The sequence below is a fragment of the Bufo gargarizans genome, chromosome 4, assembly GCF_014858855.1.
Source record: "Bufo gargarizans isolate SCDJY-AF-19 chromosome 4, ASM1485885v1, whole genome shotgun sequence".
Lineage (NCBI taxonomy): Eukaryota > Metazoa > Chordata > Amphibia > Anura > Bufonidae > Bufo > Bufo gargarizans.
The window spans coordinates 51,293,399-51,321,085 of record NC_058083.1 but is presented as its reverse complement, the minus strand read 5'-3'; the positions used below and the strand labels follow the sequence as shown (position 1 = coordinate 51,321,085).

Here is a 27,687-nt window from a genome sequence, read left to right as displayed (position 1 = left end):
AAGAAGCAACAGACTTGTTTCTGAGAGGCCTTAGTTTACCCCAGATATCCCCACAAGAAGGTGATACCTTATTAGAGCCGGTCACTGAACTCGAAGTAAAAACCCTGCTAACCTCTATGCCCATGGGCAAATGCCCCGGCCCGGATGGATTCCCGGTGGGCTATTATAAAAAATTCCCAGATATATTGATCCCACATCTAGTAACGTGGTGCAATGCACTCCTGAACGGGGAAACCCTACATAAGCAATCTCTGGAGGCCACAGTCACCATACTCCCAAAGCCTGGGAAAGATCCCCTTCTCTGCGGTAGCTATAGGCCAATCTCACTACTTAACGTAGATATAAAAATTTGGGCCAAACTACTAGCAACACGGCTGAGTCGCCTGCTCCCCAAACTCATTCACCCCGACCAATCCGGCTTTGTTCCTGGGAGGGAAGGGAACCACAATTCCTGTAGACTGATCACTGCGATACAGTGGGCCAAGAAGAAAAATCTCCCTTTAGCGCTTCTTAGTGTTGATGCGGAGAAGGCCTTCGACCGGGTGAGCTGGGATTTCATGAGAAGGACAATGTCGAGGTTTGGAATCCCGACAAGATTTCAGGAAGCCGTCATGTCCCTATATAAAGGCCCGAGCGCAAAAATCAGGGTCAACGGTACATTGTCTCCGTCCTTCCCCATCTGTAATGGGACGCGTCAGGGCTGCCCTCTATCTCCCGCCTTGTATATACTGGTCATGGAGACTCTCCTTCAGGCTATTAGGGAGCATGTGGATATTCGGGGGGTGAAAACAAGAGATAACGGTACAGAATATATTAATGTGGCTTATGCCGACGATTTACTGATCATGGTCTCCAACCCGGTCGAGGCCTTCCCGCATCTTCTGAAGCTATTTGAGGAGTATGGTAGGCTTTCGAACTACAAAATGAATTATTCCAAGTCAGAAGCTTTAAATATTGCTGCCCCGGCGAGCGCTATAGCCATTTTAAAAACCACTACGCCCTTCAAATGGCAACCCACATGTGTTTCCTATCTGGGGGTTAAGATCTCCGCGTCCACGGACGATCTATTTCGGCTCAATTATGCTCCCCTATTAACAGAGGTCCAAAAACTGCTTCAATCACTACGCCTCCCCTATTCCTCTTGGATGGGAAGGAAAAATATCTTAAAAGCGTTTGTCCTTCCAAAAATTATGTATATACTACAGATGTTGCCAATATTCCTACCTAACTCGTACTTTGCGAAGCTCCGTAGGCTATTTGCGACTTACTTGTGGGGTGGGAAGAAGGCTAGGGCTCCTCACCAGAGGCTTGTACTGGGGCGTGGTCATGGAGGTATAGCACTGCCAGATGTCCAAACATACTACAGGGCCATACACCTGAAGAGGTGGTTGCAGCTCCACTCCCCTGCCTATCACACATTGGGCACGGAATTGGAACTAGTGCAGCTTACCCAACAGCAAAAAGCAGCTTTATGGGGTCAATCCAATGCATCACTGCACTCCTACGTGCTCCTAAAGGGCACCAGTTTGGTCATTAAACAGCTCAATAAGGCTCACGGGCTCCTACAGAACCCTCCCGGTGCGATGCCAGCGGACCTTATACCACACACTATCCAATCTTCAGGTACTCAGGTCTCACAGATCTGGCACAGATTCAGAAGTTTTTCCGCAGCCGATTTTATAGGGAAAGTACGCGGCACCCTACCAGAACAACACCCACTCAGTCTGATTTGGAAGGCAGCTAACTTCCTAGACCTCATATCTATAACAGCTGCTGGGAAACAGCTACTCACCCAGAAACCATGTGTACTGACCTCGACATGGTTCGAGAAGTTAGCGAGCCCCCCCTCCCCTCAACGCAAATTGATATCTAACATATATACGGCCTTGAATACGCCTCAGCGCCGCATAACCCCACAATATGTTCACACCTGGGCCAACGACCTTCAGACCACTTTCTCAGAGACGGATATTCTCCGCATGCACGCTCACTCGCATGGCTTCTCCCGCTGTGTGAAGATCCAAGAACATTCATATAAGGTTCTCACGCAGTGGTACCTTACCCCCAAACAACTATTTCTTAGTGGCTTGAGTGACCACGACAGGTGCTGGAGATGTGGAGAGGAGGGTGGCACTCTTCTTCACATTTTCTGGTCCTGTCCTAAAATAAGAGGATACTGGGATAACGTCTCCCGGATCATTAACGAAATTCTAAACATTAAACTGACATTATCCCCTCAACTGGTCCTTTTATGGCTCCCAACAAAGGACCTTTTGCCATCAAAGAACAAGCTTCCTACACACCTGATTCAAGCTGCACGCTTACTCATCCCCCAAAAGTGGCTGAGTGAAGACCCCCCTACAGTCTCTCAATGGTTAGACAAACTAGATCATATACACCGTATGGAAGAACTGGCAGGGTGGGAACTTAGGACACACGAGAAACATAAGAAGTTATGGGCCCCATGGGTTGAGTATAGGCGAGTGAAGGGTACTTCAGCATCTTAGGGTTTTTTAGCAGATAACAACCTTATGATAGCCTCATAGTCGTGACAGACACATTAGCAGGAAAGGAAGAAGCCAACCATCTTCCTCTCTTTGGATCCATCACATGCATCTCAACTGCCTGGACCGTATCTGTCCAGTTCTAGGGACATTTTGTATCCCCCCCCCCCCCTTATTAGTTTATGTTGACCTTACCTACCTCAGGTAATACTTTGATTGTCATTTGCCAATATTTCCTGACCTTGACATGGAAAATGCACCTTTTATATGTCTTTGCATATGTCAATTGCGGATACGATTGTTCGCAACAATCTTGACATATACATCACTGTATGCTGTGCTTTTCTTGATGCTTTTCATATGTCTTGAGCATAATGTCTATGCATTTGTCATTTGCGGATATGATCGTTTGCAAGAATCTGAATGTATACATCATTGTATGTTATGCTTTTCTTGATGCTTTTCAATAAAAAGACAATTGACAAAGAATATAACTACTATAATACTGCTCCTATGTACAAGAATATAACTACTATAATACTGCTTCCTATGTACAAGAATATAACTACTATAATACTGCTCCTATGTACAAGAATATAACTACTATAATACTGCTCCTATGTACAGGAATATAACTACTATAATACTGCTCTTATGTACAAGAATATAACTACTATAATACTGCTCCTATGTACAATAATATAACTACTATAATACTGCTCCTATGTACAAGAATATAACTGCTATAATACTGCTCCTATGTACAAGAATATAACTACTATAATACTGCTCCTATGTACAAGAATATAACTACTATAATACTGCTCCTATGTACAGGAATATAACTACTATAATACTGCCTTTACGTACACAAATATCGCTAGTATAATACCACCCATATGAATACTGCTCTTCCTTAAGTTGATCTGGTTTCATTAATACGATCTGAGATATTTTCTACCAGGGGAAACTGTGGGGAGCCAGATGAAATAATAAAAAATCTTAAGCTCACCCTCCCATCCTCCTCCGACCCAGCGCCACTACTTCTTCCTCTTCCACAGGCTGCTATATTGTGTTGGCTGCAGTGGTCACATCCTGTACACTGCTGCAGGCAGTCACTGGCCTCAGCTGCCTCCTGCTTTTTTTTATTTGATCAGGATCCTGACAGTTTCCCCTAATAAAAATACCTTGGACCCCTTTATCCCCAGAACTCACTGTTGATACTTGGAATATTCCGTTCTTGTCACCCTGGGTGAGGTTGGCGAGCTTGGACACCCATCCGTATTGCTGACTTAAGTCTTCTAGAACACTGGTCGCATTTAGCATCTTCTCCCGGAACCTCTGCAGTAAGTCTTCATACTGCCGGGTGAACTTCTCAGCCACACGAATGGATTCCTCAAACTTCTCCTTTAATTTCTCTTGCACTTGATTTCTGTTGGTGCAGTCTGCAGTGGAAGAAACGTTCCATCATCAAGAACATCCTAGTTGTGTCATCATCACCACCATCAGCAATCTTCCCAACCTCCCCGGAACCAACTGGACAGTCCTGGATTTACGTGGCTGTCCCGCAGTCCCAGGAGAGTTGAGGTGAGATCACATTGTGCCTGCTGGAGAGAGCAGAATGTCCTCCGATCATCCGGGGGAACGGCCAAGGTGAGTATTTACTTTTTTTTATCACCAGAAGTGGAGGTCCTAAAAGAGGGGCACAATAGGGGCATAACTACAGCAATAGAGTACAATGTGGGCATAACTACTGACAGGGAGGCACCATATGGGCAAAACTACTGAAAAGGGGCACAATTTGGGCATAACTACTGAAAGGGGGTGCAATGTGGGCATAACTACTAAAAGGGGGGTACAATGTGGGCATAACTACTGAAACGGTGTGCAATGTGAGCTTATCTAATAAAAGGGGGCATAATGTGGGCATAACTATTGAAAGAGGCCACAATGTGGGCATAACTACTAAAAGGAAGCACAATGTGGGCATAGCTACTGTGAGAGGGCACAATGTGGGCCTAACTGCTGAAAGGGGCACAATGTGGGCATAACTACTGAAATGGTGGCACAATCTGGGCATAACTACTGAAAGGGGGTGCAATGTGGGCATAGCTACTGTGGGAGGGCACAACTTGGGCCTAACTACTGAAAGGGGGCACAATGTGGGCATAACTACTGAAAGGGGGCACAATGCGGGCACAACTACTGAAAGGGGGCACAATGTGGGCTTAATAAATAAAAGGGGCACAATGTGGGAATGACTATTGAAAGAGAGCAAAATTTGGGAATAGCTACTGTGAGAGGGCAAAATGTGGGCATAACTACTGAAAGGTGGCACAATAGGGGCATAACCACTGAAAGGGGGGGCATAATGTGGGCATAACTATTGAAAGGGGGGCACAATGTTGGCATAACTACTGGAAGATGGCACAATGTGGTCATAACTTCTCCGACGGGCACAATATGGGTATAGCTACTATGAAGGGGCACAATTTTTGTTTGATAAATTTGTCTCATCCTTAAACCTAATACTGTTCTCTAAGAAAACTCCTCCAGTTTTCCTACTCCGCCCTCCTGGGAGAGTGAGAGTGCCACTTTTTTGTGACTTTATTTTAAAAAGTGTCACTGATCCGAAATTAAACTCATTAAAATAGCTGACCACGCCCACTTATCCATCCACATTACCAATCTGGAGTGACTGGTGTAAGAATGCAAAAAGGTGCAAGATTTGTGAGTGAGTGCAAAAAGCCCTATTTTGCAACTTTTTGAAGCCATAATTCTGGAGTACAGCAAAGATAAATCAGGGCCCATGTCTTCTGAAGGTATCATCATCACTAGAGTTGCACCTTCATCGTATTAAAACCACTTCTTCCTTCATTTCTGATCGGTTACACCTTGGATCTTACCAATCGCTAGGATCTCCTTGCACTTTTCACACTTCTCCTTCATCTTCAGGCACCCGGCGGAGTTCCTCCTCAGCTCCTGGCAGACCACTTTATCATCTGTTGAATTCCCTGCTCGGAAAAGACTTTTTTTAAAAGTTCAACCAGTAAAATCATAGTAACGCTGGAACTTAAAGGGAAAGTGTAGACAATGCTGTAAACACCCAGACTCCAGACTGATACATTGTAGCAGAGAGGTCTGCCCAGCGCCCATGTGATCAGACCCTCAGATGACCTGCCCGTCTGGACTATTCCACCAAGGGTGATTAAGGGGTTACAGGACTATATCTGGTAGGCACACTTACCTTGGCCCTGGGTGGGTTGTCGTGCCAGCTGGTTGTGTCTTTCCATGATCTTCTTTGCAGCATCAAAAAGAGACTCGAAGTTGCCTGGAAAAAATGGGTCGAAGAGAGTGGAGCGCTCCCTGCGGGATGGTTGATGGAAGGGGAAGTTGAGTCTATCGAAAGGAAACGGGTTCCACCTTGGGAAATTGGGCGTACCCTGGAAAGCACTGGTGACAAATGGTTTCATGTGGGCGAAGGCTTTCATGCTCTCCTGGAAGAGCTCATCCACACTGTCCTCCACAATGCTGTAGCCATCCTCCAGGTCTTCCAGCGTCATGTGCTGCTGCTCGTCCTGCTTGCTCAAAGCATCCACCTTCTCTCCATTGATAAAAATGGAAAATGGAGATGATCGGTTCAGGAAGTCTTCAAACTATGGAGAGAAGAAAACATGGAACTACAACCAAGGACTACTTCTGTGACTGGTGGACAGGGATCTTGTTCTCCAGTTGTGTTTCCTCCATATCAGAAAACATACTGGAAGGGTTTTCAGACCAGTAAAAACATGGAAGTGCACTTCCCTTTATGACCACTAGATGACACTGCAGAGCACAGCACTCTACTTGACAGCACACCCTGTGGTCAGGAGTGGCATTACAAGTGAAAGATGAAATACTATCATAGACTAAGGAGCAATTTTGAAGAATCACCAGATGGAATCTCCCATCTCACACATCTAAGGCGCTTTACCCATGCAAAATAGATGTGATCCCACCTAGATCGGGAGAAGGGGGCCCGTGACCCCCATTCCTTTACTCTGTGGGGCAGCTTTCCCCATTGATTTCAATGAAGAGGTGGCTGCTCTCTCCAGTCCATCTGTAACAGTTTATAGACTTAGAGAGGACTGCACACAACATGGTCACCTCTCTACTGAATTCAATGGGTTGCGTAGGCACACAGAGTCAACTAATGGGAGTCACTGGACCCCTGTCTTCTCCACTGATGGGGGTTCCAGAGGTGGGACCATCACTTATCACACATTAGTGGCATATCTTGCCAGAGATACAGTATATTAAGCTTGGAGTACTTCTTTAAATAAAAGTAGTACACTGGTACGGTAGCATCAATGTCCTCCAGTAGGTGGCGCTGTGTTCATCTTATGCATGTCACCACATATAGCACAGTAGACAATATTATACAAAGCCTGTGGCTGAGGAGGGCTGTAACCCAGCTTTCCTAGAGGTCAGAATGGCAATTGTGCAGTAGATATCCTTTGATATGCCACCCTCTTCCATATACCGCAGCTTTATAATTAGGCAGATTTGCAGATTAGTGGCCCTTTAAGATAATGCTGATTTATAATTTGTCGCGGATTGCGTTTGGCTACTATCCACCGTCCTTAATCTTGGCTGTCCATAACGTTTATTGTTGCAATATTATGTTCAATTCCCTATGGTTCGTTACTTGTAAGACAGAAAGTAATCAGTGACCTGCTGAGCATTCGCCTGGTTGTTCGGTAGAAACACAATAGCTTCAATGGATGTGTCAACTGGACTGTTGATGGGATTACTTCTCAGGCTGAGGGGATGTGTGGCTGTAACCTGTCTGTGATTGAAGAAGGGATCATTTTCTGTGGGTGTCTCCCTTGCATGGGAGAGGGGCATAAAAGCAGGGTGTGCGGCATTAAACAGGGTCCCGCTCCTGATACTGTGTGTCGCCCAGTTATTGGGAAGAGGGATGGGATATTCGTGGATGGTTTTTATTTTATACTGATGCTGTTCTTCCTGTGCTAACTACTTGATCCCGAAGTAACCCTTGGAAAGACACCAATATGACCGTATACATATTAGAAACTGACCTGGCGTCCGACCAGGCCCGAGCCGCTCCGGCAGGTCTTGGAGTAGAACCGGACACAGCTTTGCTTTAAGCAGGGTTTACACTCCTCCCACAGCGCAAGCACCGTGTCGTTGCAGATCTCCTGAGAGTCCGACAGCTGCTGCTCCGATTCTAGCGCATCTTTCATGGCGCCCTGGAGACAATGTAATAGGAGCATACGGTCATCATCACCAGCGTCACTACTGCCCCCCACAAGATCAGCACACTCCTCTCCTGAAATACTCTGTGCGGGGACCCTGCTCCTTCTACTATGTTACCCCCAGTCTGTGACCTCGCACGTGATCAGCACATTCATCTCTAGTGCTGCCTATAACTTTCACCATATAACACCAGTAAATCCTGGAAATCCTCTGTGCTGCTGTTATATGTTCACCCTGTAACACTAGTAAAATGCTAGAAATCCTCTGTGCTGCTGGGAGGACCCTGCTCCATCCACTATTAACTCTCAGCCTGTGACCTCCACAGGATCAGCACACTCCTGAAATACTCTGTGCTGCTGGGGGGCTGCTCCTTCCACTATGTATCCCTCATCCTGTGACCTCCACAAGATCAGCACACTACACTCCTGAAATACTCTGTGCTGCTGGGAGGATGCTGCTGCTTTCACTATGTCATTATCAGTCTATGACCTCGCACATGATCAACACATTCATCTCTAGTGCTGCCTATTACTTTCACCATTTAAATCCTGGAAATCCTCTGTGCTGCTGTTATATTCTCACCCTGTAACACTAGTAGAATGCTAGAAATCCTCTGTGCTGCTGTGACCACCAGGAGGGTAATGTCACATAAAACACTGACCTCCTTGTGCCTCTTGGTCTCCTCCAGAGAGCGCAGGATCTCCTGGTGCTCCCGTGCAGCTTGGTCCATGAGCAGCTTCATCTGTGTCACTCCATTCAGGGCGTTCTCAAACTGGGTGGTGACGTACTTACCGCCCTCCTCCGAGATCTCTGCACAGCGAGCGAGAAACGATCGGAAATCTCAGTTATCACTGCACAAAACTTTACTGATGTAGCAGAACTGAATTTGTCATCTATCACTTTGGAGATATAAATAATATGGCAGATGTTACTGGCTGGGTTTGAGAGCCAGACAGGTAAGTAACCACTAGACACCAGGACTATTTAACCCTTAGTCCTCCAGAGATGTCTCCATTAATTCCTTCTTTACCCTAGACCATCGAGAATGTCTCTATTAACCCCATTCACTACCCTAGACCACCAGGGATGTCTCCATTTGTCCAAATCCCTCTCCTAGACCACCAGAGATGTCATAATTAACCACAGTAACTGCCCTAGACCTCCAGGGATGTCCATATTATCACCATTTGATGTCCTAGTTCTGGGAATGTCCAGATTCACTACCCTAGACCACCAGGTTTGCAACACATATCCTAATTACTCCCGTAGACCACCAGGGCTGTCTTCATTAACCCACATTTACTACCATAGAGATCCAGAAATGCCCCTCCAGCTCCAATTACTAGCCTAGACCACCAACCTTACCTACAATAACCCCATTTACTGCCCTAGACCACCATGGATATCACGATTTACTACAATAGACCACCAAGCTTGTCTATATCAACCCCATTTACTGCCTAGACCACCATGGGTATCTCGATTAAGCCCATTAGACCACCCGGCTTGCCTACATTAACTCCGTTTACTGTCCTAGACCACCATGGATATCTGGATTAACCACATTAGACCACCATGGATATCTCAATTAACCAGGCTAGACCACCAGGCTTGCTAAATTAACCCCATTTACTACCCTAGACCACCATGGATATCTCAATTAACCACACTAGACCACCATGCATATCTGAATTAACCACACTAGACCACCAGGAATCTCTCCATTTAACCCATTCACTAAACCCAACCATTAGGAATGTCTGCACTAATCCCTTTAACTGCCCTAGACCACCAGATATGTCTCCATTAACCCCAATTACTGCCCTACAGGGATGTCTACATTATCACCATTTGATGCCCTAGACCAGGGATCTCAAACTGCGGCCCTCCAGCTGTTGCAAAACTACAACTCCCAGCATGCCCGGACAGCCTACAGGTATCAGCCTACAGCAGGGCATTGTGGGAGTTGTAGTTTTGCAACAGCTGGAGGGCTGCAGTTTGAGATGCCTGCCCTAGACCATCAGGAATGTCTTCAATAATCCCATGTGTGTACTACCCTAGACCTCCGGGAATGTCCCATTTAGCCAGATTTACTAACCTACATCACCAGGTTTGCAATATATTTTCTAATTACTGCCCTAGACCACCAGGGCTATTTTCAATAACCCACATTTACTACCATAGACTTACAGGAATGTCCCTCCAGCTCCAATTACTACCCTAGACCACCAGGCTTGCCTACATTAACACCTTTTACTGCCCTAGACCACCAGGGATATCTTGATTACCACAGTAGACCACCAGGCTTGCCTACATTAACCCCATTTACTTCCCTAGACCACCATCTATATCTCAATTACCCCCTTTAGACCACCAGGCTTGACTACATTATCCCCATTTACTGCTCTAGACCACCATGGATATCTCGATTAGCCACACTAGACCAGGAATTTCTGCAATTAACCCGTCACTGCAGTCACTGAACAGACAAATATGGATGTTTTTGTTTCAGCATTTGCATTTTTCAGCTTTGTGTTTACGAAGTGTACGCTTCTCCTGTGCTAGAATTGTCCTTCTGGATTCATATGTCTGGCAACCCTGATGGATCAGGGAACGCCAAGTATAACGATCATGTGCCAAAGATTCCCAAGAGGTGATGTTGATATCCAGGGACTTCAGGTTTTCAGTGTATCTTTGTATCACTTATTTTGCCCCCCGTGTTATCGCTTACCCTTAGGCAGCTCACCATAGAAGATCTGGGTAGGGATGCAATGGTCTGACATCCGTACGATGTGGCCTGCCCAGCGCATCTAGGCTTTCATCAGTAAGGTGTAAACTGATGGTAAGCCTGTCTGGAGAGGACTTCTGTATCTGGCAATTTATCCTGCCTGAAACAAGTCATGTGAAAGTGCTTCAGCTGTCTAGCATGTCTTCTGTATACTGTCCAGGTCTCACTAGCATACATCAGGGTGGTTAGACTTTAAGCTTTGTAGCAAGGCTTATTCCACGGCGGTCCCACAAAATGGTCCGCAGTCTGCCGAATGCAGAACTTGCCTTTGCAATTCTGCAGTTGACCTCAATGTTAATTGTCACTGCATGGGAGAGGGTACTGCCAAGACACGTATATTGGTCCGCTGAATGCAGCTTCTGTCCTTTCACTGATAGGTTCCTGATATTGAGCTTTCGGAGCTGGCTGGTACATCACTTTGGTTTTCTTCGCGTTGATGATGAGGCCAAAGTTGTCACATACTGCTGCAAATTTGTCCATACTGGCTTGCATTTCCTGCTCTGATTCCACATTAAGGGCACAATCGTCAGCAAAAAGAAACTCATGAATCACAGTCTCTTTTACCTTGGTGACAGCCTGGAGTCTTCGTAGATTGAACAGTTTGCCACCGGTTCTATACCTCAGATTGATTCCCGGTGAACTGTTCTGGCAGCATTGCTGAAAACATTATGCTGAACAGGGTTGGTGCGAGCCCGCACCCTTGTTTCACGCCATTTGTAACAGGGAAGTCCTCTGAAGATTCACCATTGCTCAGAACACGAGCTACCATACCATCGTGGGATTGCCGTACCATCAGGATGAATCTGTCTAGCTGTGTCAAAAGCCTTGGTAAGATCGATAAAGGTGGTGTATAGTTCACGATTTTGCTCCTGACTTTTCCCCTGAAGCTGTTGAGCTGCAAATATCATGTCCACCGTGCCACGCTCTTTGCGAAAACCACACTGTGTACCACACCAGGTCGGAGACCCCTTTCCAGATGATCAACCAGACGATTTAGCAACATTCATGCCAAGATCTTGCCTGCAATTGATAAAAGTGATATTCCTCTACAATTATTGCAGGCTTGTCTACTTCCTTTCCTCTTATACAGGTATACGATGGACACGTCTTTCAGTTCCTGAGGTATGGAACCTTAATTCCAAAAAGACTGGAACAATTGGATGAGTTTTTTTTTAACAAGCACTGAACCACAAGCCTTATAGACTTCCGCTGAAATTCCATTAGATCCTGGCGCCTTACTGCTGTACAGTTGACTGATGGCCTGTAAGGTTTCAGCCTCTGATGGTGGGACATCCAGGCTATAGTTGATATCCACCTGGGGTATTCTGTCAATTGCCTCAGAGTGAAAATGTTCAGCCCAACGATCTAGAGTCAGAGTTCTCTCGGTGATGAGAGTTGTACCATTCAAATCCAGTAGAAGAGAGCTTCCTGAAGACTGAGGTCCATACAGGGATCTGATGGCTTCATAGAAATGTTTGGTATCATTTCTATCAGAAAACTTCATAATTTTATCTGCTTTGGCACTCAGCCAGGAGTCCTGCATCAATAAAAGCATTTTTGTTTGCAGTTGACGACGGGTCATTTTGGTGAGCACGGTGAAGGCGATGTTTTTCGGCTAGCAAGGCCTTAATCTCTTCATCACTTTCATGAAACCAGTCCCGCTGTTTCCTGCATGCGGGTCTGAGAGCCTTAAGTGCAGACGAATGCAAGATGTTCTCGAAGCATTCCCAGTCCTTCTCAGCACTTTCCTGCATCTGTAGGTTCGTGAGTTGATTATCAAGATCTTCTACCAATATTGGGATTTGCCAATGTATTGACATTGGTCTTCTTTATCACAACTCTGTTTCCCTGTGGCCGCTTCTTAGGTTTGATGTGGATATTTAGTTTAGAAATGATGAGTCCATGGTCAGTCCAGCAGTCAGCACGGCCTTAGTCACTCTTACATCCGGTATGTCTTTCCTCCGCACTATGACATAATCAATTAGATGCCATTGCTTGGAGCGTGGGTGCATCCAGGACGTCTTTTTACGAGTTGGTAGGCGGAAGATGGTGTTAGTAATGACCAAGTCATGAGCAGCACATGTCCTCAATAGTAACAGACCATTGCTGTTACATGTGCTGACACCATCCCAGGTGGAGTGATCTGATCCAACACTCGCATAAAAATCACCAAGTAGAATCATTTTGTCACTGCGCTTCACAGAAGAACATAGGGCATCGAGATCATTATAAAACTTGTCCTTTACTTCATCTGGATTTGTCATTGTGGGCGCATAGGCACTGATCAGCGTAGCTTGTTTTACACGTAGTAATGGAAGTTGCAGTGACATGAGCCGATTGTTTACACCCTTAGGAAGATTGAAAAGTTGGCAAACAAGAAGCCAACTCCAGACTAGCAACGTTGGTCACTGCCACGTCCACACCAAAGAATGTGCAGCCGCCTCCCATTTTTTTGAGTTGACCTTCATTTTCTAGGTGAGTTTCCCACAGGGCCGCGATGTCGATGTCGAACCTTGCAAGCTCTCTAGCTACCAGAGCTGTTCTTCTTTCTGGGCGATCTGCTAATGGGTTGTCTTGAAGCGTACATACATTCCATGTACCAATAGTAAGTGGTAATACCTTTTGTCTCATCTTGGGTTTTGTATTTCAACCACATAAAAAGGGGTTCCCTCCAGCCGTGGTAAGCTGGACAGGGTTTTGAGAGAAGCAACACTGTTTAGGGCACCTTTTCTAGCCCCTTCCTCATACTATGGAGGTGAGCAGTGTTATCCTAAAGAAGGCTGCTCAGTTACTCAGGTAGACGCCGAGTCCAGCTATTGCTTCGTCAACATGAAGACGACCATTAGACCCGAGCCGCCTGTGTGCAGGTCCACGTCCACAGCTCCCAGTGATTCCACACCTGCTGCTTCATCGCTCGCCTATTGCCACAGGACTTTGAACTGGTCGAGAGATGTCAAGACTTGCGCGTAAATTGGATTTAAGTGAGGGAGAGGTGCGCAGAGTCAGCCTCACCCTCTCTTCCCAGATTACATCTTGCTCCAATGGCAGGAGAGAAGTCTTCATTTTGTATACTGCACAAGACCACCGATGATGGCTGCAATATTCATGTACTGTCCAGGCATATCACTGTTGCAGTCATGTAAGCAAGGCCCGCCGTGCTGAAGCGGATGATGGGGTTCTTAGCGGTCAGTTTAGCATTTTTTTATGGCTTTAACAACATTCCTGCTTTTACCACTTTGTAATTGTAAACCCCTTCACTACCCTAGACCACTAGTCCTGGGTTAATCCCATTCACCCTGTTGGTATTACAGTATATGGACAACATATAAAGGTGTTATTAGGGTACTCTATGGGGGTATTCTATGGCACTGTATAGCAGAATTCAATGTACTCACGTTTCAGGGTCTCAGGGGGCAGCAAAGCCTCAGTGGCACTGAACAGAATGACCACCGGGAGGAGGTAGAGAGCAAACGACTTCATCTCCGGCTCTGGAGTCCAGCTCTGAGAACAAGAAAACAGAGATGAAAGAAAGAGCAGCACGTCCGGGATCGGGAGTCAATGTGACGATACATACTGCCGATGTAATACGTTGACTTCCTTTATATAGGTGGGCTCAGCAGTATTGTTCTGCCAGGGTTACCAGGTTCATGAATAGAATGCCAGAACTACAGTGAAAACTGACATACACACAGGCAGAGCAGTTACAGTGGGGGGCTCTACACAGAAGGCTCACCAAAGCACCAGTCACTATTACGTTGATAGAGAAGTTATCACCCCAGATTCATACACTTATGCATGAGGTCCAGCAGAGAGCACTCCTCCTGGGAGCATGTCACAATGGAGGGAAAACAGATGTGGATTGTGTAAGTGCTTCCCAGAAGCTTATGTAACATTGTTACTGGTACCATGTGTGGAAAAGTCTGATCACCGGAGGAAAAGCTACGGCCGCACTGGTGTTTTGGAGGGAGACTATTCCCATCAGCCATTTCAGGTCGGGGTGAGGATGACTAAAGGACAGGAGAACACAATCCTGGGTGTGGTCGCTCTGCAGTTGAGCTCCTGAGTGAGAACCAGAGAGGAGGAACTGCCATCCCTCCGGCCCAGGAGCCAGTTGATGGCTGAGATCCACAGGCTGGAGTCCCCCGACCTCAGCCAGTTTTATTTTGGAGGCAATGAGGTTCCTGACCAAAAGATGGTGAAGAAGATCAAGGCCACCAGCCGGGAAGAGGTGATGTTCTCCTATGTCCCTCTAAAACAGACGGTGGTGGAGGAGGTCGTGCAGCATGGACGCACAGAGCCCAATATCAATCCTAGCCCGGTCTCTAATGTGGTACTGCGGTGGACATGTCGGGAGAGTGAGGTGAAGGCTGAGGTGAGTGGCAGTATCCCCGCTTGTAGTAGCGGTGGTAGTGCCGGTGCAGTTTTGTACAAAAGACTGAACAAGAAGGTTGATGCTGTATCTGGGGCCTTGGGTGCAGTATCCAGGGCTAATGTGGTGGAAAAGCGCCGCTCTGCAGGCAAGGGGAAGGGGTGCTGAGGTCTCGGGGATGGTCCCAAGGCCTATAATTAATATCTCTGAACAGAATATCCCAGCTGTCATAAGCATAAGAGTTGGTGCAGAGGCCCTTGGTAGCCGGTCCGGTGAAGGGTTAAAACTTGCTGGTACTGGTGCAGGTGACGGGAAGATCTCTGTGGCGAGCACAACTGCCGGGGCAAAGGAGGACTCTGCCCGTGTGAACTCTGTAATGGCGGACTCTGCTAGGGCTGGCGATAGTGTTGTTATGGCCCAGAAAGGGCTAACCGGCAACACTATGGCCGCCCATGTGGTGGTTCATGCTCCAGCCAGTCCAGGAAGCGAGGGATTAAGTGTTGGAGTGAAAAACGGTGATGTGTGAATGGGGTGCAGCCTGCAAAAACTGCGTCAGATAATGCAGGTAGTGTGAATGGTGCTGTGAATGCAGCCACTGGAGACTGGTGTGAGGCCAACGAGCAAGAAAGGTGATGGAGTGAAGGACGTGGGACCTGCAAAAACCGCAGCCAAAGTCGCAGGCAGTGTGAATGGTGCGGTATGTGTGACTGCAGCGGCTGGAAGTGTGGATGTTGTTGCTGAAGGTGTGAATGATGGAGTACGGAGTGCTTCTGTGGTGTTCCGTTCTGTGCTTCAGTTGCGCAAAAAAATAGAACTTGTTCTATATTTTTACGGAACGGACGGATTGCTGACCCAATTCAAGTGAATGGGTCCGCGATCCGCATGCTGCTGCCCCACGGCAATTTGCAGTCCACAGCACGGGCACGAGTCCAAAGTCAATGAGGAGATCGGCCCTGATTATTCTATCAAAGGGAAAAGATCCGTGCCATATTGAGAATTGGCATTTAGGGTTGTTTCGATACCAAAATTCGATACCGCGCAAAAAAAATAAAATGCAAAAAAAAGCCGCGTGCATTCCGCATTTTATGGAACGTCCGGTCCATAATCGAACAGTCTTATCCTATTTTTTGGGGGGACAAGGTGACAAAAAAAAATGGCGAATCGCGCAGTTTTTCTTTTCTATTTTTTCTTTTATGGTGTTCACCGCATAGGAGATATTTTTAAATATTTTAATAGTTTGAACTTTTTGGACGTGGCGATATGTAATATTTTATTTAATTATTGTTTATATATTTTATATGTAAAATTGGGAAAGGGGGTGATTTATACTTAATATTTTGGTGTGTGTTTTTTTACTTATTTTTTTTTACACTTTTTATTTAATAACTATTTCCCCCCTTAGGGGCTAGAACCTGGGATCTTTTAATCCCTTGTCCTATTCACCCTGATAGGGCTCTATAAGAGTGAATAGGACTTTACACTCTTCCTGCTGCTCTGTGCATAGTACACACAGCAGCAGGGAGATTACCATGGCAGCCAGGGCTTCAGTAGCGTCCTGGCTGCCATGGTAACCGATCGGAGCCCCAGGATTACACTGCTGGGGCTCCGATTACAGGCTGCCACTGCCACCAATGAGAGGAGGTGAGGGGACTCTGTGGCCACTGCCACCAATGATTTTAATACTGGGGAGGGGGCGGGGGGGAGGGCGTACTGTGCCACCAATGTTTTTAATACTGTTGGGGGGAGGGCGCACTGCGCCACCAATGTTTTTAATACTGTGGGGGGGGGGGGGGCACGCACTGCGCCGCCAATGTTTTTAATACTGTTGAAAGGAGGGCGCACCAATGACAATTAACGTTTAATATACAAATACAGCCGGCGGCAGAAACACATTGCCGGCACCCTGCCTCTGACAGGGCGCTGCGATCTGCGGCAATTAACCTGAGGGGTTAACTGCCGTGGATCGTAGCACCCTGTCAGAGGCAGGGTGCCGGCAATGTGTTTCTGCCGCCGCCTGCATTTGTAATGTATTAAACGTTAGTTATCATTGGTGGCGCAGTGGCCACAGCCCCTCCCCTCCTATTATCCTCTCTCCTCTCATTGGTGGTAGCGGCAGCAGCAGGGGGGAGGGAGACACTGCTTCCTTCTCCCCTGTGCTGCTGAGGGAACATGGAGCACGCTGAGTGCAGCACAAACCATATTCTCTGATACTGGGCTCTGCAGTAGAACAGCTTAGTATCGATAAAAGACAAATCCCCGTATAGTATCGATACTGGGCTAAAATTATCGGTTAGTTATCGAAAGTTTGATACCCGAAACAACCCTACATCCCATATCTCAATACGGATAGGAAGATTCTGGCCAAGATGCTGTTCAGTCATCTGGTGAAATTTGCGCCAGGTCTCCTCTCGCGGACACAGCACTGTTCTGTTCCTGGTTTAAGCGCTGTCTTAAGTGTCTGGGAGGCTGTCGAGCAGAGCAGGGCGGGTCTTTGGAAGGGGTACCTGCTGTCTTTGGATTAGGCTAAGGCTTTTGACCGGGTTGATTATGAGTTCCTGTGGTCCATCCTTTTGAAGCACAACCTGCCAGGGAGGTTCGTTAGCTGGCTACAAACTTTGTATGCGGGGGCAGAGAGTTTCCTATTGGTGAACGGTTGGATTGGCCGCTCTTTTGAGGTAGGTTCTGGTGTCCGTCAGGCATGTCATTTAAGCCCTTTGTTGTACATGTTCGCGATTGACCCTTTTCTTAGAAGGATAGATCGTGGACCGTTGGCAGGGGTTGGGATGGACCTGGCGTGGCAGGGCCTGTCTCTGAAAGTGGTGGCGTATGCCGATGATCTCACTGTCTTTGCCGTTTAGCAAGAGGAGGTAGGATGGGTGATATCAGAGATAAATTGCTACCCGGAGGCTTCCAGGTCCAGTGTCAACCAGGAGAAATGTGAAACTCTCTGGCTGGGAGGAGGAGAGACTGATTGTAGTCTCATGGGCCCCCTCCCAGAACCCCAGGGTAAGGCAAAGATTCTAGGTATTAAATTCGGCCCCGATGATTATCATCAGACAAATTGGGAAAGCAGATTGAAGGATGCCACCTAAAAGGTGGACCAATGGAAGGGTTGGTCTTTAACCCTTTGGGAAAGGGTCAACCTGAACAAAACTTACCTGATCCCTTTGTTGATATACTTGGGCAGTCTCTGTATCTTGCCAGATCCTCTCTGGCCGCAGGTTTATAGTCTGCTTTTCCAGCTAGTATGGGGGAACAGACTGAACCTATTCAGGAGGGAGATCACATACCACAAAAGGATACAAGGCAGGTTGGGTATGGTCAACCCAGTGGTTTTCTTGCTGAATACCTTTCTTAAAGAAAACATTGCAAACCTCTGGAAAGAGAGGGCTCCTTTGTGGGTAGTCTTATGTAAAAGATGGTTTCAGCCTTTCTTCCAGGAATGGGAGACAGGTGGGTGAGTGAAGGATCTCCATACACCACACGGGCATCTCCCTGACTCTGAAGATCATCTGGATGTAGGGCTTGGGAGTGAGGGAGATTAGGACCATATTGAAGAGATTCCTTGACAGTAGGGTCCTGTCTTCTCATTTGCAGGTCCTGCCGGCCCTCAGGGACTGCCCAGGTTGGGATTTAGAGATTTAGAGGTAGGGTTGTTGCTTTTGAATTCAGTAAGGATCCCTATGAAATTTCGGGATTTCACCTGGCTCTGCTTCCATGGTAAGCTATTGTCACGGCCATGGTCATGTTCGTGACTCCGGTACCGCATGCGGTTGTCAGCGGTTTTGGTTTGGTTGTCAATCACAGGTGAGGGCTGTGGTATTTGCCTCACCTGTGGTTGCCGCTGGCAACAGTATGTATGTGGCAGCTTGATATGTTGTGCATGCGGTTGCGTTTGGTAATGTGTGTATGTTATGCACTTTTGTTTGTTGTGTGTGCACTAGGACTCTTCCCTTCACTGTGGCTGCCCGTGGCAACGTTTGGTTGGATGTCCTGGTTACCTGTGTGTTATGTGTGCTGTGTCCTCTAGTTGTTCTGTGGACATTAGTAGTGCATGCATGGGTTCCAGTCAGCGTGGCTGTGACAGGTACGTGTGGAACTAGTAGTTTCCCTGTCATATCTGTATGTTGTATGTGCTTTCCTTGTAGCTTGGCCAGTGAGACCCCTGTTCCTCTGTGTCCAGAAGGAACAGGCCGTCTTACCTTGACTCCTAGTTCAAGGACCGGTCGGAGGGTGAGTTAGGGATCCAAGGTTCCTGAGCATGGGGCCTCCTACCTTCAAGGTCGGCCCATGCAGCTAGGAGTTAGGGTCAGGTTAGGGATGCTTTAGGAGGTGACCTGCTCCCTAATCCTGTCGTCCTGGCCGAGCAGCCTAACATCTTCTGGCATCGCACGGCTGAGGATTTTCCCCATTCTCAGCCGTGACAGCTATATGTGAGGGGCAATCTGAAATATAGGAAACTCGAGGAAATGTGTCCCCGGTAGTAGTGTGGCGAAGTGCTGGAGAGCATGGACCACTTCCTGCTTCAGAGCCCCTTTTATACAGGGGTTTACCACAGGGTGGGGACTTCCATCGGCTGGCGTCTGCTGGCCGCTCTATCCTTTGCAGAGTGGGTCTACGGGGCGTTCAGAGACCTAGGTGGTAGGGACCGCTGCACTTCTTTCTTAGTTAGTATAGTGGTTAGGTACCACACATGGAACATAAGGTGTCTAGTCTCGACGCGTCATAAAATCCTTCCTGAGGAAGAGGGTGATCTGGTGAAGGTTCCCTCTATGGAGTGTGGAAGGCTGGGTGCTGCCAGTGCCTCCAAATTTTTAAGGGGTTTTTGCTTTGGAGTGCCTTAGCTGACTAAACCTCCAGTTCCTCCTAGTGATGGGCTGATCTTACACTGGTAGTTTTTGTTTTGCAATGAAATTATGAGAAGAAAAAAGGACTTTGGGGAGCCGAACGGGGCCTGGTGTGAGAAGTCAGTGTTTAGGGTTTATGGTAAGTGATTGCATATATTGTAGATAATGTTTATATTATATTATTCTCTGGTTAGGTTTGGTGGGGGACTTCGGGTGAAGAGGATAGTGATCGCGTGGACTGTTTTGTATATAGTGTATATGTTATGTGTGTCGGAGATGAGAGGTGTTTGGTATATGTAGGATGTATGGACTGGCTGGAAGGAAGGATATGTTTTGAATTATATTTATATGCAATTATTATGTGGTTATGTTTTATTTTATTTTTAATTTTTGTTATGTTTTAAAACAATTTCATAATTAAAGGAGAATACAATCTATTGCTCCCTGTTATCAGTCATTTCAGGCCGGGGAGAGGATGACAGCAGGATAGAAGAATATCAAGTGTCACTGTTCCTTTAAGAATGAGCTGCACCACAGGGAGTCTATTATTTTTATGCTGTTTGTTTTTTTATTATTACAGTCTGCAGGCGGGTGGGGGTGATCCACAGATGTTCTCCCTGAGGGGGCTGCGGGTGACCTTGGCTGCTGAGGCAGAGACTTTTGCCTCAGTCAGAGATCTGACGAGACGTTGCACAACCGCTGGACATCGGAGACTGATGATAGTGTAATCACTATATCATTATTAGTGTCTGACACATTAAAAGCATAAAAGACAATAAAATGTTGTCAGAAATGCTCTAGCTTTTTTTTTTATTAATGACTAGCAGAAGGACGCGGCTTCACACGGGTATATTTCATCTATTTAATTTAATGTTTCTGTGTGTCGTTAAAAGATATCGACATTAGTGACCTCTACAGTACCCTGCCCCCGTAACAGTTAACTGCACAGTCCCCCACCCCTTAACACTGACCCCCCCACAGTGCCTCGCCTCCTTAAAATGGGACCTCCACAGCAGCCTATCCCCTTAACTTTGACCTTTACAGCAGCCCGCCCCTTTAACAGTGAGTTTCACAGCACCCCACTCCCTTGACAGTGACCTCCTCAGGGGCCCGCCCCCTTAACAGTGACCTATACAGCACCTCACCCCTTAACACTGACCTCCATAGGGGACTGTCACCTTATCTGTGACTTCCACTGTTCCCTGCCCCCTTAACAGAGACCTCCACAGCACTCGTCCCTTTAACAGTGACTGCCACAGTACCCCGCTCCCTTAACAGTGACTGCCACAGTACCCCGCTCCCTTAACAGTGACCTCCACAGTACCCCGCTCCCTTAACAGTGATCTCACAGTAACCTGCCCCCTTAACAGTGACCTCCACAGTGCCCACCCCTTTAACAGTGACCTCCACAGTGCCCACCCCTTTAACAGTGACCTCCACAGTGCCCACCCCTTTAACAGTGACCTCCACAGTGCCCACCCCTTTAACAGTGACCTCCACAGCAGCCTGCCCCTTTAACAGTGACCTCCACAGCAGCCTGCCCCCTTAACAGTAACATCCACAGTGAACGCCCCTTAAATAGTGGCCCCTACCCCCTTAACAGTGACCACCACAGCGCTAGGGCTACACGACGACATGTGTTGCGCGACATTTTGTCGCACCAATGTCGCACAACAATTTTTATAATAATAGTCTGTGGTGTTGCACTGCGACACGCTGCGACTGCAACACGACAGTCGCAAAAAATCATCTAAGATGGATTTTTCTGTGACTATTGCGTCACAGTCGCAGTATGTCGCAGTGCAACACCACAGACTATCATTATAAAAATTGATGTGCGACACATGTAGTCGTGTAGCCCTAGCCTAAAGCTGACCTACAGCAGTGAAGAAAAATGGCTGGGTTGTTATGGAAACCTGGAGTAACACTGTGTGTATGTGGAGACTAAGGGCCTGCGAGCTTCTATTGGCTGATAAGGGACATGTGACCGTGTGTATGGCAGTTGGGATATGAAGAGAAATACTTGCAGGCTTGTATTGTCTAATGCAGATCATTTTTGGGGAATATCTCAGGAACGGTACGTCCTAGAGAGCTGAGACCCGGTCTAAAACCTTCCCGGACACCTGATGTACCTGTGTGCCAAGTTTGGTGAAGATCGGTCCAGTCGTTTGGTCGCGCATAAAGAACAGACAGACAGAAACTCATTGTGTACCGGCATGTTACCTCCACAGTATTCTTTCCCAGATAGTAAGTGATATGTCATCAAGTTTAGTAGAAATTGATCGATTAGTTTTTGACTTACAGAGCAATATGTGTGCAGCAAAAACAGATAGCATACTAACTCCATGCAGCTGCTGTGTAGGGGCGGATGACCCCCACAAGATTTCTTTCCGTGTAGCAAGAGATGTGTATACCAAGTTTCAATGAAATCGATGGTTGCGTCTTTAAATGATATCTGAATCTAGAAAAGATAGGTGACAACCAATAGGGCAATCCAAGATCTTGTCACCCATCTCTCCGAGACTGTTGAACGGTCACTAAGTCTAGTTTTACATCATTCATACAAGTATATCACGATGTGAACATTTCTCTCACAGCGAAACCTGAAAAACTATCACATGGAAACTGTCAGCAAGCTGCTGTTGACTGATCTGTTAGTCTTTATTCAGTATTTGAAAGGGTTTGACTCATCTTAGACATTGGTGGCATGTCCCTAGGATATGCCACCAATGTCAAAAAGGTTTGGGTCCCAACTCTGGGACCCACACTTATCTCCAGAACAGGACCCCCCAGGGGGCTGCCCTCCATTCTTTTCTATGGGACTGCAGAAAATAACCGAGAGCTGGCTCTGCTATTTCCGGCAGTCCTATAGACATGAATGGAGCAGTGGACGCGCAAACACTGTGCGCTCTCCTTTACTTCCCGAGGCCTGTTCTGGAAATAGGTGGAGGGGTCTCAGAAGTGGGACCCTCACCTATCCGACTGATGAGTCAAAGAACTAAAGAACTAAAAAAGCATGTCCATCAAGAGCAGCATGTTGACAATTTTCAGTAGCAACATTTTCTAACCACGGTAAAATTGAACTAAAAGCAGCCAAATGGCAATGAGATATTACAACTACTTTGAGGGCAGCATAGGGGAGGGGGTGACCACCAAGGATCTCGGGGACTCAATCCCATGTTACATCTAAAGAATCAGGAGACTGTTGGACGTCTCCTCAGAGGAGGAACCCTTTTCTGGGAGCGTATCAAGCAATGCCCGCCCCTGCTGTGCTAGGATCTGTGCCCATTCGGCCCCCATAAATTTTAGAAGAAACTATGAGAATGACTCTTAGAGTAATCCTTGATGCTCTTAGGTGTTCTGGGGTCTTTGGAGAGCAAATCTGGGTCCCCACCACAGGCACTAGACCACGACCGGGCCAGGCGGCGGGGCCCACAAGTGCTTTTAGCCAGCCCAGTCCCCCTCTGCTTTGCCTATTTAAAAAGTAAGTGACTAGTGCGGCTGCGCTGCGTACATCCCCATACATACACCTCAATGTCGGCGAGACCCGGCGCTAGAGGTCACGGGTCTCACGGGAAGACGTGATGATGCTGCCAGTGAGACGGGATGACCGAACGCAGAACAGAGCAGAGGTAAGTATTTATTTTATTTTATTTTAGGTATGCACACGCTGCGCGCCATACTGGGGGCACAAGACACCGACCGGGCACTATGAATTGAATTCAGAAAGGGCCAAGGAGGGGGGGGGGGCACAAAAATCTATACAGAGAGGGTGGTAGCCTGGCGGGGGCACCTGGTAGTGGCCCTATGAACTGAATTTAGAAAGGGCGGCCGCACCAGCCATATAAGAGGGGGCCACAAATAAATAAAATCTATACAGAGTGAGAGGGGGGCAGGGGCAGCTAATCATTCTATTATATACAGGGGTCAAAGTGATATATATACAGTCTGGGTGGGGGCCAAATAATATATACAGAGCGAGTGGCAGGGGGGGGGGCGGGGTAATAGGGTTGCGGTTTAATGGGGGTGGGGGGCCCAAATTCATAGTTTGCCCTGGGGCCCATAGAACTCTAGTTACGCCACTGGGGACAAGGCAATCCCCATCCTGATCCACAAAACAGGAAAAAAATCTATAACCCCCCCCCCCCAGGAGCCCCGTAATGTCACACTAACCCCCATTCAGCTAATAAAGGTGAAGATGGCGGATCCGATTTTTTTCGGCCCACGGAGTATCTATTCATTACCAGTACTCAGAGAGTTATCACTGTGTTATCTGTGGTGTTACATAGGACTGCAGGTGATATCTACTACATTATCTGTACTCAGAGAGTTATCACTGTGTTATCTGTGGTGTTACATAGGACTGCAGGTGATATCTACTACATTATCTGTACTCAGAGAGTTATCACTGTGTTATCTGTGGTGTTACATAGGACTGCAGGTAACACCCACTACATTATCTGTACTCAGATAGATATCGCTGTATTATCTGCGGTGTTACATAGGACTGCAGGTAACATCCACTACATTATCTGTACTCAGAGTTATCACTGTGTTATCTGTGGTGTTACATAGGACTGCAGATGACATCTACTGCATCATCTGTACTCAGAGCTATTAGTGTGTTATCTGTGGTGTTACATAGGACTGCAGGTGACATATACTACATTATCTGTACTCAGAGAATTATCACTGTGTTATCTGTGGGGTTACATAGGACTGCAGGTGACATCTACTACATTATCTGTACTCAGAGAGTTATCCCTGTGTTTTCTGTAGTGTTACATAGGACTGCAGGTAACATCCACTACATTATCTGTACTCAGAGTTATCACTGTGTTATCTGTGGTGTTACATAGGACTGCATGTGACATCTACTGCATTATCTGTACTCAGAGCTATTAGTGTGTTATCTGTGGTGTTACATAGGACTGCAGGTAACATCTACTACATTATCTGTACTTAGAGAGTTATCACTGTGTTATCTGTGGTGTTACATAGGACTGCAGGTAACACCCACTACATTATCTGTACTCAGAGGTATCACTGTGTTATCTGTGGTGTTACATAGGACTGCAGGTGACATTTACTACATTATCTGTACTCAGAGAGTTATCACTGTGTTATCTGTGGTGTTACATAGGACTGCAGGTAACATCCACTACATTATCTGTACTCAGAGAGATATCGCTGTATTATCTGCAGTGTTACATAGGACTGCAGGTAACATCCACTACATTATCTGTACTCAGAGTTATCACTGTGTTATCTGTGTTGTTACATAGGACTGCAGATGACATCTACTGCATTATCTGTACTCAGAGAGATATCACTGTATTATCTGTGGAGTTACATAGGACTGCAGGTGACATCTACTACATTATCTGTACTCAGAGAGTTATTACTGTGTTATCTGTGATGTTACATAGGACTGCAGGTGACGTCTACTACATTATTTGTATACTGTGTTATCTGTGGTGTTACATAGGACTGCAGGTGACATCTACTACATTATCTGTACTGTTATAGTTATCACTATGTTATCTGTGGTGTTACATAGGACTGCAGGAAACATCTACTACATTATCTGTACTTAGAGCTATCAGTGTGTTATCTGTGGTGTTACATAGGACTGCAGGTGACATCTACTACATTATCTGTGCTCGGAGTTATCACTTTGCTATCTTTGGTGTTACATAGGACTGCAGGTGACATCTACTACATTATCTGTACTCAGAGAGCTATCACTGTGTTATCTGTGGTGTTACATAGGACTGCAGGTGATATCTACTACATTATCTGTACTCAGAGAGATCACTGTGTTATCTGTGGTGTTACATAGGACTGCAGGTAACATCTACTACATTATCTGTACTCAGATAGTTATCACTGTGTTATCTGTGGTGTTACCTAGGACTGCAGGTGACATCTACTACATTATCTGTACTCAGAGTTATCACTTTGCTATCTTTGGTGTTACATAGGACTGCAGGTGACATTTTACTACATTATGTGTACTCGGAGAGGTATCACTGTGTTATCTGTGGTGTTACATAGGACTGCAGGTGACATCTGCTGTGCATTCATTATAGTGCACACAGAAAACTGACATATGACAAGTTGAGCTCTGCTACATCTGTAAGTAGTTCTCCAAACTAAAGTTGAAAATATTGAATACGTTTCTATAGCTCCATCTTTGATGTGTCTTATGTAATGATACACAATGTATCAGTGATGGGAGGCAGGCTGTGTACATGGCTACAGAATATGTCAGCGCCACATAAATAATGACTAAGAAATCTCCTAGTCATGACATATCATATTACTGATACATATGGTGACCTGGTCCTGGACAGGTTCTTCTCTATGAAGACTGGTGGTGCCACAAGGCAGAGCCTCTTACCTGGATGCTGTCCGGCCGCCTGATGTGCAGGGTCTGCAGACAGTCCTGAGATGCTCAGATATATATGCAGGGCCTCCTATGCAGGATCCTGAGTCATCAGCAAGGAATGTACCACCAGCAGCAAACAGTCTGCAGAGCTTTCTGGAAGAGAGTCTGAGCTCACAGCAGCAGTACAGCCAGCTGGCCGCCAGAGGGCGTTCTAGAGGCTGTACATAAACACCATTGTAATGTATCCTAGGGCTGCAGCAGCACCAGAACGCCACTAGATGGCAGACAGGAGAAAGTCATTTTTATGCATCACTTCTCAGAAAAGGTCTTGAGAAACCTTTTATTTGTGTTGTATTCACGTGGGTGAGGTCTGCAGGATTAGGATAAGTGTGCAAAAACATGAGCGGTAACTAAATGTCACAGCCGCGTTTTAAATTTTAACCTTTTATGTGGATTGAGCAATGGATGACTAGCTTCTGCTCTGTCTTTATAAAAAAAACACACAAATTAAGTCCTTTAAAGCTCTGATTCTGGGCATTTTGTTTCAAGACAATTCTGCTGGTTATTATTGGAAACTGTCAGCAAGCATGTTTATAGAATGTGATTGTCATTGTATTGTATGACATATGAGATGCTCCAATGCTAGCCTCAGGGGGGCTACCTGGGTGAAAATAGGGGTATGTCCGGGTTCAGCTCTGAACCCGGACAACCCCTTTAAGGTCCAGGATTAAAATAGGGCTCCTGCTCAGAAGTCGAGTGGGCACCATAGCTGCCGGGTTTTGAACAGCAGATACCAGGAGGCAAAATATTGTCGATCATGGACATTTGGACATTTAACCCCTCAGATGCTGTGGTCAATTGTGAGCATGGCATCTGAAAGGTGAAACCACAGGAGCGTTGCGCTCCCTGGGCCCAAACATCTCCCATAGACTGCAATGGTAATGTATTGCAGTCTATGGGAGAAGTGATCAGATGATAGCATTTTAACCCTTTCCCTACTGCTCCACGTAAAAATATGTCAGTGTTTGGGCATTTAAAAAGGGCGCCCACTTGCGAGCAGAGCGGGTGCTTAGCTGCCCTTAGCCGCCGGGTGCCTGCTGTTTCATACAGCAGGCACCCGCTGCTAATGTCCACAACCGGTGGTAAATAGAAACATAGTAAAATCCTCATAGACCCCAAATATTTATCCTATACGGAAAACCGTGAAATGGAAAAAAGTCAAAATGGCCGATTCGCTGTTTTTTAGTCACTTCTCCCACAAAATAAAAGTGATCAAAAAGCCATACACACCCCAAATGGTATAATTGAAAAGTAAAGATCGCCCCCAAAAAAGAGCCCTCACACAGAATATGGCAACTGAAAGAAAAAATCATCCGTTCATCCGGAATAATTTCAATGGATTATCCAAACCCCTACAGTACGATAATGTCCTCAATAGCGACCCCATCTTTTTTTTTTGACTGCCCACACAAATAAAAAATACTCGCCTCACCCACTTGCACGTGCATGGATATTCTCTCCTCCCCGGA

The 27,687-nt window shown here is 46.5% G+C and overlaps 1 protein-coding gene across 1 annotated transcript in view; it reads right to left on the bottom strand.

Moving 5' to 3' along the window:
- The window catches only part of CLU (clusterin), a 32,343-nt gene extending 6,026 nt beyond the window's left edge, over positions 1-26,317 (bottom strand). Inside the window, exons 1-7 of the mRNA XM_044289295.1 lie at positions 26,171-26,317; positions 13,947-14,052; positions 8,425-8,573; positions 7,586-7,756; positions 5,752-6,160; positions 5,411-5,518; positions 3,720-3,949 (exon numbers count right to left, since the gene is read on the bottom strand). Of these exons, the coding sequence (XP_044145230.1) occupies positions 3,720-3,949; positions 5,411-5,518; positions 5,752-6,160; positions 7,586-7,756; positions 8,425-8,573; positions 13,947-14,031 (1,152 nt within the window). The 5' untranslated portion in view covers positions 14,032-14,052; positions 26,171-26,317. The remainder of the gene's footprint in view (positions 1-3,719; positions 3,950-5,410; positions 5,519-5,751; positions 6,161-7,585; positions 7,757-8,424; positions 8,574-13,946; positions 14,053-26,170) is intronic.
- Positions 26,318-27,687: the final 1,370 nt, after the last annotated feature.